The sequence below is a fragment of the Denticeps clupeoides genome, chromosome 19, assembly GCF_900700375.1.
Source record: "Denticeps clupeoides chromosome 19, fDenClu1.1, whole genome shotgun sequence".
Lineage (NCBI taxonomy): Eukaryota > Metazoa > Chordata > Actinopteri > Clupeiformes > Denticipitidae > Denticeps > Denticeps clupeoides.
In genome coordinates this window covers 8,345,491-8,358,230 of record NC_041725.1, presented here as the reverse complement: position 1 = coordinate 8,358,230, position 12,740 = coordinate 8,345,491, and the positions used below count along the sequence as shown (strand labels likewise).

Below are 12,740 nucleotides of genomic sequence, written 5' to 3'. Positions count from 1 at the left end.
GTGGAATGACTGTTTGGAGTACCGCTGCACAGCGCTAATCCGGCTCTGGTTAGCACAACTGCCACGTCGCTCCCTCGGTGCCTGCTGTCGGAGGTGACAGGCCGGGGCCAAGCGGCCTCTAATCCCCCCGCTCTCTCCTGAAGGCGGCTGAGGCCGGCGCTGATGACGGGCCTACTGATAACCAGCTCATTATTAGAGCAGGCGTGATGGAGTGGAAGAGGCTCTCCTGGCTGCCTGCCCTCGGGGTTCATCTGCTCTGTCTGGGCTGGACGGGTGGCTGGCTGTCTCTGTCTGCTGCACTGCGTGTGTTTGTGTGTGAGCTAGATGATTAAGTTTAAAGTGTGTCTATTGAGTTCATTGTTTTAACAGTAAAAGGAGTAACTTCTAACTTCTACAGTCCAGGCCAAAAGTTTGGACACAACTTCTCATTCAATGTGTTTTCTTTATTTTCATGACCATTTACGTTGGTAGATTCTCACTGAAGGCATCAAAACTATGAATGAACACATGTGGAGTTATGTACTTAACAAAAAAAGTGGAGACCTGGCCTCCACAGTCACCGGACCTGAACCCAGTCCAGATGGTTTGGGGTGAGCTGGACCGCAGAGTGAAGGCAAAGGGACCAACAAGATCTAAACATCTCTGGGAACTCCTTCAAGACTGTTGGAAAAGCATTTCAGGTAACGACTTCTTGAAACTCATGGAGAGAATGCCAAGAGTGTGCAAAGCAGTAATCAGAGCAAAGGGTGGATATTTTGAAGAAACTAGAATATAAAACATGTTTTCAGTTATTTCACCTTTTTTTGTTAAGTACATAACTCCACATGTGTTCATTCATTGTTTTGGTGCCTTCAGTGAGAATCTACCAACGTAAATGGTCATGAAAATAAAGAAAACACATTGAATGAGAAGGTGTGTCCCAACTTTTGCCCTGTACTGTATATAATGTTTTTGAGAAGATATGTTTACTGAGTCCATGGTGGGAAAATTACCTTGTTACAAGAGCCCAAAAAGAAAAAAATATGTATAGCAAATGGAAAAACTAGAATGACTGACCTATTTCAAACATTTTGAAACATTTTGAAATCGGCACAGTTTTATTTGTATAATAATTATTGTACATATGCAATGGTAAATAGTGCACAGAACATTCAGACCGCATAATGGTACAGGGCAGAAACCTTTTAGAAGCCTGTTTTGATGCATGCTCACCTCTGGTAGGATTTAATCAGATGGTGATGTCAGAGACGGACAGATGGGATGGATAGGAAAGGTGTGCATCATACAATTGCACACTCAACTATTACAGAAATGGCAGATCTTATAATAACAATAATAACAGTAACATTGTAGGAACATTGTGTTATAATTGATTCCAGTCATATTCAATGTTCTAACAGCAAAAGAAAACATAATGTGTTTCGGTTTGATGTTGTCAATATTATTTACTTATTTAATAGTAGTTTACATTTATTTCTTTTATTTCTTTATGTTTAATAGCTTTGAATAAATGATAGTAAAGTCTAAACGAATATGACTTCTTGTTCTAGATTTAGATTTATTTGAATGTATTTTGTGGTTTGTTTTATACAACAGCTTGTATAAAATTACCTCCATATGCTTAGATTTTTTTCTGCAACTTACATGGGAAGACATAATTTTTTCAGCCCACTAGCGCTATGCTCTGGATTAAAGTGTCTGGCAAATAAACGCAAATGACAATTCTATCCAGTGACTGAATATTATAAGCAAATTATAAGACATTATTGTTTCAAGGAATTAATTGCAGACATTTTACAACAGTTCTGTGCAGACTTTGTTAATTGAACATTATAGCATTGCACCATATTTATTATTTATTCAGGCTTGCTTGCACCGACCATGCTTGCGTGTCCCTTGTTCCTTAAAACAGAATAATTTTACAGCATTTTAACAACGGAACATTATCATAAAAAATAAAATGAATTTTAAGCTAAATTGGCCAGCGCTGGTATCTGGCAAGGCGACAGCTAAAACAGGCATCTGCAAAGAGGGCATGAATAATTTCCAACAGGAGCCCGCCATGTAAACAAATGAGCTCTGTAATTGAAGCAGTCTTGCGCCTCATTTTCCCGCTGAATGTAAATAACATTTGTGGCTCCACTGATGTTTACTTGGGTGGGATTGTTTAGCGTGGGGCTCAATACGCTGCAGCGTCCAGCCTTCTTATTGACTTCATCAGAAATGCTTAATAACATACTGTGTATACGGCAGTGTACTAATATACTGCTGCTGCCCGAGACCAGCAGAAAGGCCGCAGAATAATGACGCAGCGTGACATCCATCTTAACTGCGTCTGAGCACATTTAATAGCGATCTCTGATCGTGCCGGGTGGAATTTATCATTGGAATCAGTCATTACGGCCTTGCCTTTGTGCATCATAATGCCCTGTGGTTGTCTATACGAAACAGGAGATATGGGGGCTTGTGGTGGAAGTCTGGACAGGCTGGTGCTCTGACCTCACCTCCGCAGAATGGCAAGAGGAACGGGACGGGAAAGGTGAGTCTCACCCGGAGTGGATTACCTTTTCAGCCTGACAGCGTGGTATTTCTTTTCTGGACGCCGACAGTGAGATTTGTCATTTTCAGCATGCTGGCTCTGCTCTTATGGGATCTTTGGGATCTCTGGGATGCCTGCTTCACTTGTAAACAGCGGTTTGTTTGGGAAGATGCACTGTTTAAGCCGTGTCCAGCGGGTCCTGTTGCTGCATTATGAATACCAGAGTGTCATGTACTCTGCTCAGTTATGATGGGACAACAATGTAATACAGCTATAAACTGGTGATAGTGGACAAATATTGATAATATATTCTTTAAATGGGTGTAACATTTGTGTTTGATCATATTTGAACTTACTAATTATCTAATTATGAACCAAGTTTAAGGGAAGAAATATGATTTGTAACTCTTTGCATTCATAAATCATAGAGACTCAAACTCTGAATAAAAAGAGTCAAGGTTTTCCTGCTCCTGTATGTTGTCCTTGCTGATTCAGAAGAAAGCATTGATTGATATGAACTCTCCTGCAGCTCTCAGGAGGGAAGGTGAAGATCCGAGTCCTGAAAGATGAGCCGCCTGGAGTTAGGAGTCCAGCTAGAGGTCACGGTGCAGGTGAGTTCATGATTGGCCCCTGCCACCCTCTGAGCCCGGCGCACTGTGTTGATTGGTTCGCGGCGTTGACCTTGGTGCTGGCCAGAGCTCTGTTATTGTTTGCCCTTTACTTAACCTCGCTTAGTCTTGGACTGCTGCAAAAAACACCCCTGCAAAGTAAAGCGTTGTCAGGTCGGCAGCACTCTGCCTCTCGGCTCTTGGGGTGTGGGGGCAGCGCCCGGGCTGGCGCTGGATGTAGAGTCTGTCCTCTCAGCGTGTGTGAAACATCTCGCTTACTTTAGCAATGTGTGTGACTCACAGTAGAGTTTACAATTCGACGTGCGCGTATATATCGAGAGGTTAAAAAGTCTTAACACCGGGCCCGTCTGGGCATGCTAACGCCACGTCAACTTTAACAAATAATTATTAATTAGAATGCTATTTACACTACCAGTCACCTACCTGTTTTTTTTTTTTACCTTATGGAATAAAACTAAAGACACCGGACTACGAATGTGTGGAAATCTAACAGACAAGTGAAAAAAGAAGGCAAAAAGTTGAACGTTTATGGTTTTCACAAAGTTTGCTGCTTCCGTTTTTATTACAGGCCAACACTGAAAATATTGACTCGTTGCATAAACTTGATGTGATTGTCAGTAAAAGCCTTTTAAACTTATAAAAGGCTTGTAATTATACTTCGATACACCACAGAAACAACTGACTCAAAAGATAAAAAAACTTTGAAGCAGCAAACTTTGTGAAAACCACTATTTGTGTCATTCTTAAAACCTTTGGCCAGGGTTGGTGATTAACTGCTTAGGTAATTAGAAAACCTGTAATGAGTTGCATCAAGGCTGTTAAATCAAGGCAGTATACTAAACTCTGCTGTGGAACTCCCCTAATGTACTGATGTGCAGTGTATAATGGAGAAGTGTGTGTGTGTGTGTGTGTGTAGAAACACAGAAACCAGTGGATAGTGGTCCAGGTCCGCAAGCTGGTGATCAGTCATCTAACAGAACACCCAGACCCAGACTGAAGGGCAAAGTGTGTGGGCAGTGTGAAGCAAAGACAGCTGGCTTGGTGAGCTACTTGCACCACACACACCCACACACACATACATGCACACACATACAATTGCAATCTCTAATTGAGTGAATTGAGTAAGCAGCTGATGAGATGATTTGCACCATGGAGGCATGGTAATATTTGAAGGTATGGTGCTGGAATTTTACTGACATTTTTTTCCCTCCATATTAACATTTTCGGTATCTGTGCTTTGTCATTTCTGAACCTCACCATTTGAAGTCTGTGTTCCTCTATTTTAATCCTTTCTGTTCAGTATAATTGCTTCATAATGCTGTTGTTTCTTTTTTTTTTTTGCACGATGGTACTTATTGGATTCAGCTTAACCCGCATTTAAAGGCGTGATCACAGGCAAAAAGGTGGCTTTTCATGTGCAGTGTTTCTAAAAACATCTTAAAAGGTCTTTGTTACGTGATGCGTCTTTATTTCTGATTTCACGTCAAATCCCCCCAAGTCTGTGACAGCATAAGGGACACTGAGTTTTGATCTGCCAGCGAGAAGGGAGGGGGGCCGCTGATATGTGGCCAGTGTCACTGCTTATACTTCACTGTTCTAAAAACTTCAGGGAGTGGCAGAGAGATAGCAGATGCTCTGTGAATGGGGGGTTTTTGAGAGCGAGAGAGAGCAAGAGACAGGCAGAGCCGACAAATCTCCCTCCGGCATTTGCCTTTGTCTCCCTCTGCTCCCTCCGTTGTTTCCAGCTCTCCAGCCTGCGTTGATCTCTGCTTAAAATCCGCCTCCTATCAGCGGGAATCTTGGTGCAGCAGAGATGCCGTTTGATAAACATGGCTTCAATGGCTACGATGGGGAGGGGTGCGGCGTTAGAGAAACAGTGAGAGACACAGACGGGGGGATTGCTCAGATGGATCCTAATTTGTCCCCGGTAGGGTGAGGTTTACTGAGCAACCTACCTTTTTTTTTTTCTGTGCGTGATCGTTTAAAAGCAGTTCATCTTCTTCTAGGTATGTAATGTACAGAGTCGGAACGGGGCATGTGAGGGTTGCCAAGGGGGATGTCCAGAGACCAGTGTGGCTTCTGGGACGCAGTTCAGCTGGGTGGTGGTGTCTGCTGGATGAATGCTCTGTGTGTCGAGATGGCTCTGTTCTCTTTGAGGGATAAAGAGCAGAAGGATTGGCAGGCGGACATGGACACGGCAGAGGAGAAGTGTGTGTGTGTGTGTTCGTTTATTGCAGACAACAACCATGACAGTAATGTTGCCAGGGGGTAGGAAGGAACAGCTTACAGCTCGGGATGTCCAGCAAGGGGCCACTTTCATTTGCCAATAGAGAGTAGCCAAACAGCCTGAACTTACATGAGCCAACACTCAAGCACCGTCCCACCCAGGGATAAAAGCCCTCAGCTGCCCAGGTCTGCTTTCTATGCAAACCTCTATCACCTGTCAGTCACTCTGGATACCTTAAGCCTGCAAGGTTGTGTTGGTCCGGTAACGTACCGTTCCAAAAAAAAATAAAATAAAATAATGAGCTCCCTTAAGATAGCTGCAACTCTTCAGCTTCAGAAACTGTTTTTTCTAGAAAATATGGATGCAGACATTCATTCTGCCTTATGAAGATAACATGGGAATAATTGTGTTTATTTTCCCTCCCTGTTTTCTTGGGTTTAAGGTTTGTGCAGAATGTGGAGAGGACTACTGCATAGGCTGCTTTACCAAGTTTCACCAGAAGGGGGCACTGAAGCTCCACAGAATGATTCCTGTCCAGGTGAGATGGGTTTGTCCCAATTTTTACCCCCAGGCGGTTAGTCCATCTTTCCCCACCCCTGCCTGCTTGCCCCTCTCCACAGAAGTGCTTACATTGCCTAACACACACACACACACACACACACACACACATACCCACACATACGCTGAATGATGTGGACACGGGAGCCCATCTTGCTAAGAAAGTGTCCCATCGATTGAGATTGAGGGAAGGGAGTCTGTTCCTCTGCCCTAACTCTAAATGGACGCCAGCCATTAGCAGAAGCCCGTGCCAAACCACACACCCTGTGCTGTTTACACACACCTGTGTACTTCACTGTACGGAGTGCAAATGTGTTCAAACACGCGCCGCCCCACCCCGTTCAGTCCTGTCTGGGGTTTGCTTTAGGGATTGCAGCCTCGTTCAGGTCTCATCTTTCAGGACTCGGATCTTCACCTTCCCTCCTGAGAGCTGAAGGAGAGTTCATATCAATCAATGCTTTCTACACATGGGCTGGAGCTCACGAAAATATACATTACTGGACCAACTGATGTCTAAATTAATATGTGAAAGTCCCTTGAATGCATCCCTTTCCCCGTGTTGTGTAGTCATGTATAATATCTGCCCAAGATGTGTGTCCTTGGCAACTGATTTCTGTTGTGTTTTGTGTGAAAGTATAAAGTCAAAAGTAAAACATTCCAGCAGTCCAAAGTGAAGAACCGGTCACATTTTAGAAGACATCCAAATAAATAAAGATGAGTCACGTTCATGTTGAAGCCGTAAGTCAAGGGCAGGATAAACATTGTAAAAAACCACACATGACGTCCATGTGGTGTGGAGAAGAGAATAGAGTGTGTAGAAAAACTCTTTCTCCCTCCACACAAAGCACTGTATTCAACCACTCCAATTTGATGTTACCTGGCAGAAAGAGGCATGGCACAATAGAGGTTAAAAATGAACAGTTTCTAATTTATTAACACCGGTAAATAATTATTGTAGTTACATGTGAATATTGAATGTAAAAAGGTACCAAGGTTACAGAGAAAGTAAACATGAGAAGAAAGAGTAAAGAGGGAGAAGAGAAAGAGAAGGGAAAGAGAGGGAAACCCCCCTGAGCAAGATAGCTCAGAGCTCACTTTTCCACATGTGTGCAGACATTTATACCCCTGGCCTACAGGAAGTTGTCACTGGCCTACAGGAAGTTGTCACTGGCCTACAGGAAGTTGTCACTGACCAATCAGAACCTGTTGTTTCTGATGTCACGCCCCCGGTGCCTCCCATTTGGTGAAGACAAAGAGGGTGGGCGGTCCTGACGGCTGATACTTCGCACGTTGACGTCGGACAAAAGACATGTAAAAACCGGGGTGTCGAATCTTCACCCACAACCGTCGACACAGGAATGTTACACTTCCCCCTGCAGACATCTGTTATGCAAGACAAAGCAGGCTCCCGCGATGTCCATTCTTACAACATCTATGGCACAATCACTTCTTTTTGGGAACATTTTATACAGCTAATGTATAATTTCTGTAGCTTCGATGGTAGCAACAAGCCTGAGCCTTCATTCCCAGTTGGAATATTACACTGCTTTAACAGTTCACCAAAGAGGTAAAGATAAAAAATGGGAGAATTGGACATGCACGTGAGAAGGCAGCCCTTTATCATACAGTGACTGAAGTGAGGTGACTGAACGGGCGGGAAAGATGAGGCAGTAAAACATTAAATGGTCCAGGGGCATTTTTGTAGCAGTCAAATCGTATTTTAAATTTAAATCCTTAAATGATAAATGATATAAAACTGCTTGAATAGCAACAAAAATAATAAAACATATAAATATGAAAAAAGGTATATATCATGCGATGTTTCTGGTATGCAAATGTTAAATACATGTGTCCCGGGGAGCAGTGTGCTTTGCTCAGTGGCACCTCAGTGGCACCTTGGCAGATCAGGATTACAGGGCTGCTTCCTTACTCGCTGGGGCAGTGGTGGCCTAGTGGTTAAGGAAGCGGCCCTGCCCACTGCTCAACCTGTCTGATGGGTTAAATGCAGAGGACAAATTTCACTGTGTACACCGTGTGCTGTGCTGCTGTGTATCAGAAGAGACAATCACTTCACTTCGCTAGGTCACCACTGCCCCACATGTTATTCCACACCAGTGAGGATGATTGAATTACTTCTAAACGGTCCTGTTTCCAAGCTGAATCATTTTGTTTTGCATGTGCATTTGTGCATTTGGCATTTGAGACATTATCTGGTGCAGCTGCCGCTGATGATGGCAACTGGCCTGACACATACACACACATGCATCTGCAACATGCACAGCAGTATAAAACAGGTGTGTAGGGTTTCTATTGGCTTTGTAAATTTGAGTGGAAGCTGCAAATTCTCAGCCCTCATGGTCGTGCAACACTATTTTCCAAAATAGCACGCTCTTCGTGTGCCTCCTGAGTGCACGCTGCTCATTCCTATTTTCATCTCTTTTGGGATCCATTTTGTGTGAGCCGTGGACCCTAGGCTAACCCACAGCTTGCTTAACTTTGTAGGCCACTCACCTCCAGGCCTCTTTGGAGCCGTGATGCACCTGTTGCATGGTGGGGTATGGTGTGGAGGTTACAACTCTGGCTGTGCTGGAGGATGGATGATCTTTCCTTTGACCCGGAATATAACTGTGTGTGTGTGTGTGTGTGTGTATGTGTGCATCTGGCTCATCCGGCTGTATTATGAACATTGTGTGGCCAGCATGAGACAGCCTGGCTTTGTATGTGCCACTGACCGCCAGAATGATAGAACCATCAATTCTTTTTACAGACAAACAAATGGCCAAACTGAATCAGCCTGGCCCCCTGCAACACTCAAAACAGTCGCTGCATCATTGGCAAGACACGGAAAACCAATGCAGGTTTCTACATTCATCTAAAAAAGAATATTATATATAAAAAAAGGTTTTCATGTAAATCACAGCGGTTCTCATTGATTTATCCAGAGCTTATTTCTACAATTGTCACTCTTTCGCCCGCAATGCTACTTCCTTCCTTCTCTTTTCCACACCACACACACAGATTTCTTTTTCTTACACACCTCTGGCATCAGTTCGTGAGCTCAGCTCCCAGCTCTGATCTTGGCCACGTGGAGGTGTGGATTTTATCTGGGTTGTCCGGTTTCCTCCCGCCATCCAAAGGCACATTGGCGAGTCTGAACTGAATGGTGTGCCCTACAAGACCAAGGTGTTATGGGTAGTGAGTTAGAAGGAGAGATAGATTCCTGTTCGACTTCAAACTGCACCGATGGAATGGTGCGACAGGAAGAGGCAGAAGTGGAAAGTTCATTCCTTCCTTGCTTCAGCAGCCACGTCTTACACGAATAAGCTCAGATAAGAGCATTGTTATCTGTGATGCCGGTTTATTATTGGCTGGGTGCTAATTCAGCATGACAATAAAGAAAATAATAGACCACAACTTGAATACAAACCCACACGCCCAGAAGCAATGTTCATCTCTTTCCAGAGCCTTTCCAGTGTCTCTGATGCTGGAGCCGAGTGAACCTCAGAGGATGTGTTTGTCAGGAACCCAAACAGCAGAAAGTCAGACTAGCCTTTTTCCAGATAAAAGCTTATTAAACGCATGCTGTCATTTATTTGAATTGACAAAGAAAAATCTGCATATTTTTCTTTCTTTTTTTAAAATGTCAAATATCTAGCTTGAACAGTCAAACATAACGGTGAATTAACAGCTTATTAAAAGTTCATTGTACAATGCGCAAAAATGTATTCTAGCCTTTAAGGCATATTCATTCAGCATATGCACAATGTTTATTAAATATATTGGAGAACATGGTAACCTTGATGCTGCAGAATAAAAAAAAAATTGTTCACACTGTCAGGATTGCCTGCAGCTGGCCTCCACACCTGACTTTAATCCTGACGCCCCATAAATGCCGGAAGTTTCCGCCCGTTCGGGGTCGCTGGCATTTTCGTGAACTCTATGCACGAACTTGACCTGGTTTAGTTTTATGTGTTTTGAGTTCTGGCAATCGCCACACGCCTACGGGTTTGTTTATGTTCTTTATTTAAGTTTAAATCGTTTTCGGCCACCGCGCCAGTCTTTATTTGTATTTCTTTGTTTGTTTAATAATAAAACCCCTTCCCAGTATGTCAGACCTCTGCGCTTCCTTCCCCCGTAAGTCCGTAGTCGTGACAGAATGCCAGCGACCCACCCAAAAGCGCAGAGGTAAAAAACAGAGGAGAAGAAACGCCGCGAAGGACGCAGCCCGGCGCGGCGAACGCGGACGCCAGGGGAGAGACGCGCCGCCCGTTCTGGTGGAGCGTTTTCTCCCCGAGAAGCCGTGGTACGCGGCGCCGCGTGATGACGTCACCCGCGGGAAACTCCGCGAAACCCGGAAGCGACAACGTCGGCGGGTGAGTGGGCGGAGCGAGGACGTTGGCGTCGGCAGCAGCGAGGAAGTGACGTGGGCAGCGAGCGCAGAAGATGCGACCCCCACGATCTTCGGCATGTCGAGCCAAGAACTCTGCACTCTGCTGGCAAGGCTCCCCGTGGACTGGGACGACACGGACGACGACGAGAGCACGGGAGACGAGAGTTGGGCTCCGCCCATCGCACCAGTCTGCAATCGTCGCAAGGTCCGTGGGGACCCACGTCACTTCCAGGGGGGTGAGAAGCGGCAACGGCGGCGTTCGTCCAGCGAGGAGGTGGGCAGGCTCCAGCCCGAATGGCCAGAGTTCTGTCCCTGGGAGTTGATCGCACCCTGGGTCCAGGATGTCCGCAGGGTGGACGACCCTCGGAGTCACAGGTGGGAGGACACGGATGACGAAAGCGACAATGACGTGGATTTTCGTTGGGCAGTCGGGGCCGGGATGGCTCCACCCAGCGCGCGCGTCCGAGATTGTCGCGACATCCGTGAAGATCCACGTGACTTCCGAGGGTATGAGGTCGACACGGACCAACACGAGGATGACGCCGATTGGGCAGTCGGTGCCGGGATGGCTCCGCCCATCGTGCCCGTCCATGATCGTTGCGAGGTCCGTAGAAACCCACGTCAGTCCCAGAGGTGCGACAACAGTGAGGAGGAGGACAGCGATGCGGGGGTAAGCTGGTGGAACAGGGCAACAGGAGGTCGCCAGCCAGCAACTGCACTGCCGGAACTGCCTCACAGGGAAGATGCCCTCCCAGTTCCAGTCGCCGACCCGCCTTCCCTCTGCTCGGACGTTCCCCAGCTGAACGGCAGCGCATCACCAGCGCCCCCGCATGCTGGAGAAGACGTCCACCACCCCCCACGCCACACGCCCACCACCATCTCCAGCGACGTGCCCAGCCCCGTGTGGGACAGCCAAATGGTCCCAGGACCCTTCAGTGGGGCAGCAGACACTGATAAGACCACCACCATCCTCGCGTGTCTGCTTGGGTCAGCATGGGGCTGGAGCACAGCCCTCTGGCAGCAGGGAGAGACCGACAGGAGTTTTCGGGACTTCCAGCAGAGACTGAGGGCGGAGTTTGATCGGCCTGAGCCAGGGATCGAACTCTGCCCCTCCACCACGTCCAGCGCCAGTCAGGATCCGGGGCAAGAAGACCAAGCACTGGCGGGCGACGAAAAGGTCGCACCTCCTGAGATCCTGGCTGTGCCCCCTGAGGAGGTCCCGGAGAGCCCAGAGAGGGAGCCAGACGACCCTCTCTTCTGTCTGTCTCTGTCTGTGTGTGTGTGCGTGGCATATGTGTCCGTATGTCGCCCCCACTTCCCCTCTTTGTGTCCACCAGATGGCGACCCAGCCGCAGAGCCGAACCCTAGGGAGGAGGTTCCTGACCCGAATGTGCTGGTCCAAGGCGAGGTGGACAAGCCCCAAGGTACCCCTAAGTCCAGCCGGGGGGGGTGCTCCCCCAAAGAATTTTTTGGGGGGGTGCAGTTCGGGTTGGGGACTCCTCCTGAGGGGAGGGGAGGTGGGGAAGCGATGGAGCTGGGTCCTCCGGTAGCCAGTGAGGAGGGCGGGCCAGGCATGGGCCTGCGTCTGCCTCCAGAGGGGTGGAGCGCCATAGAGCCCCCGGGTAGGCAAGAGGACCCAGCTGGGACAGGCAGGAAGAGGGCCTGCTTGTCCCAACGGACGCAGAAGGGGCTAGCCGGATGGTCTGGCAATGCCCCCCCCTTGGCACCAGGGCCGGGCAGCGAGAGGGGCTGCATAGTCCCAGAAGGCACCAGCCTGGGGTGCCTGGAACAGTCGCCGGAGGCTCTGGGACAATCTCCCTGCGCGGTGCAGGGGGTGACACAAGATGTGTCAGAGGGGACATGTGGAGACAGGGCCCACACGTACCCAGATGGATCGGCCCTGATTATTGTGTGCAGGTACGGGAGTCCGGGGCCGTCATGCGGGACCACGCCGGGGAGCCAGGCCGAGGGTCCGGGGCCGCCATGCGGGACCACGCCGGGGAGCCAGGCCGAGGGTCCGGGGCCGCCAAGCGGGACCACGCCGGAGAGCCAGGCCGAGGGTCCGGGGCCGCCAAGCGGGACCACGCCGGGGAGCCAGGCCGAGGGTCCGGGGCCGCCAAGCGGGACCACGCCGGGGAGCCAGGCCGAGGGTCCGGGGCCGCCAAGCGGGACCACGCCGGGGAGCCAGCCCGAGGGACCGGGGCCGCCACGCCTGACCACGCCGGGGAGCCAGCCCGAGGGACCGGGGCCGCCACGCCTGACCACGCCGGGGAGCCAGCCCGAGGGACCGGGTCCTCCAAGGGGAGGATACAGCAGGGCAGGAGCCCTGTGGTTGCCGCCGTCCACCCCGCCGCCTCCACTGATGGTACTGTTGGGGCTCCGAGGACGTAGCCCTTG

General features: G+C 48.4%; 1 protein-coding gene across 4 annotated transcripts in view; it reads left to right on the top strand.

Annotated features, from left to right (window-relative positions):
* The window catches only part of zbbx (zinc finger, B-box domain containing), a 38,101-nt gene that overhangs the window by 7,254 nt on the left and 18,107 nt on the right, over positions 1 to 12,740 (top strand). For 3 of the 4 annotated variants that reach the window (XM_028962124.1, XM_028962123.1, XM_028962125.1), the window contains exons 4-7: positions 2,452 to 2,539; positions 3,069 to 3,150; positions 4,085 to 4,209; positions 5,838 to 5,933. In XM_028962124.1, coding sequence (XP_028817957.1) covers positions 2,452 to 2,539; positions 3,069 to 3,150; positions 4,085 to 4,209; positions 5,838 to 5,933 — 391 coding nt within the window. Of the gene's footprint in view, positions 1 to 2,451; positions 2,540 to 3,068; positions 3,151 to 4,084; positions 4,210 to 4,270; positions 4,342 to 5,837; positions 5,934 to 12,740 lie in introns of those variants that run through there. The other variant, XM_028962126.1, reaches the window with a different exon arrangement.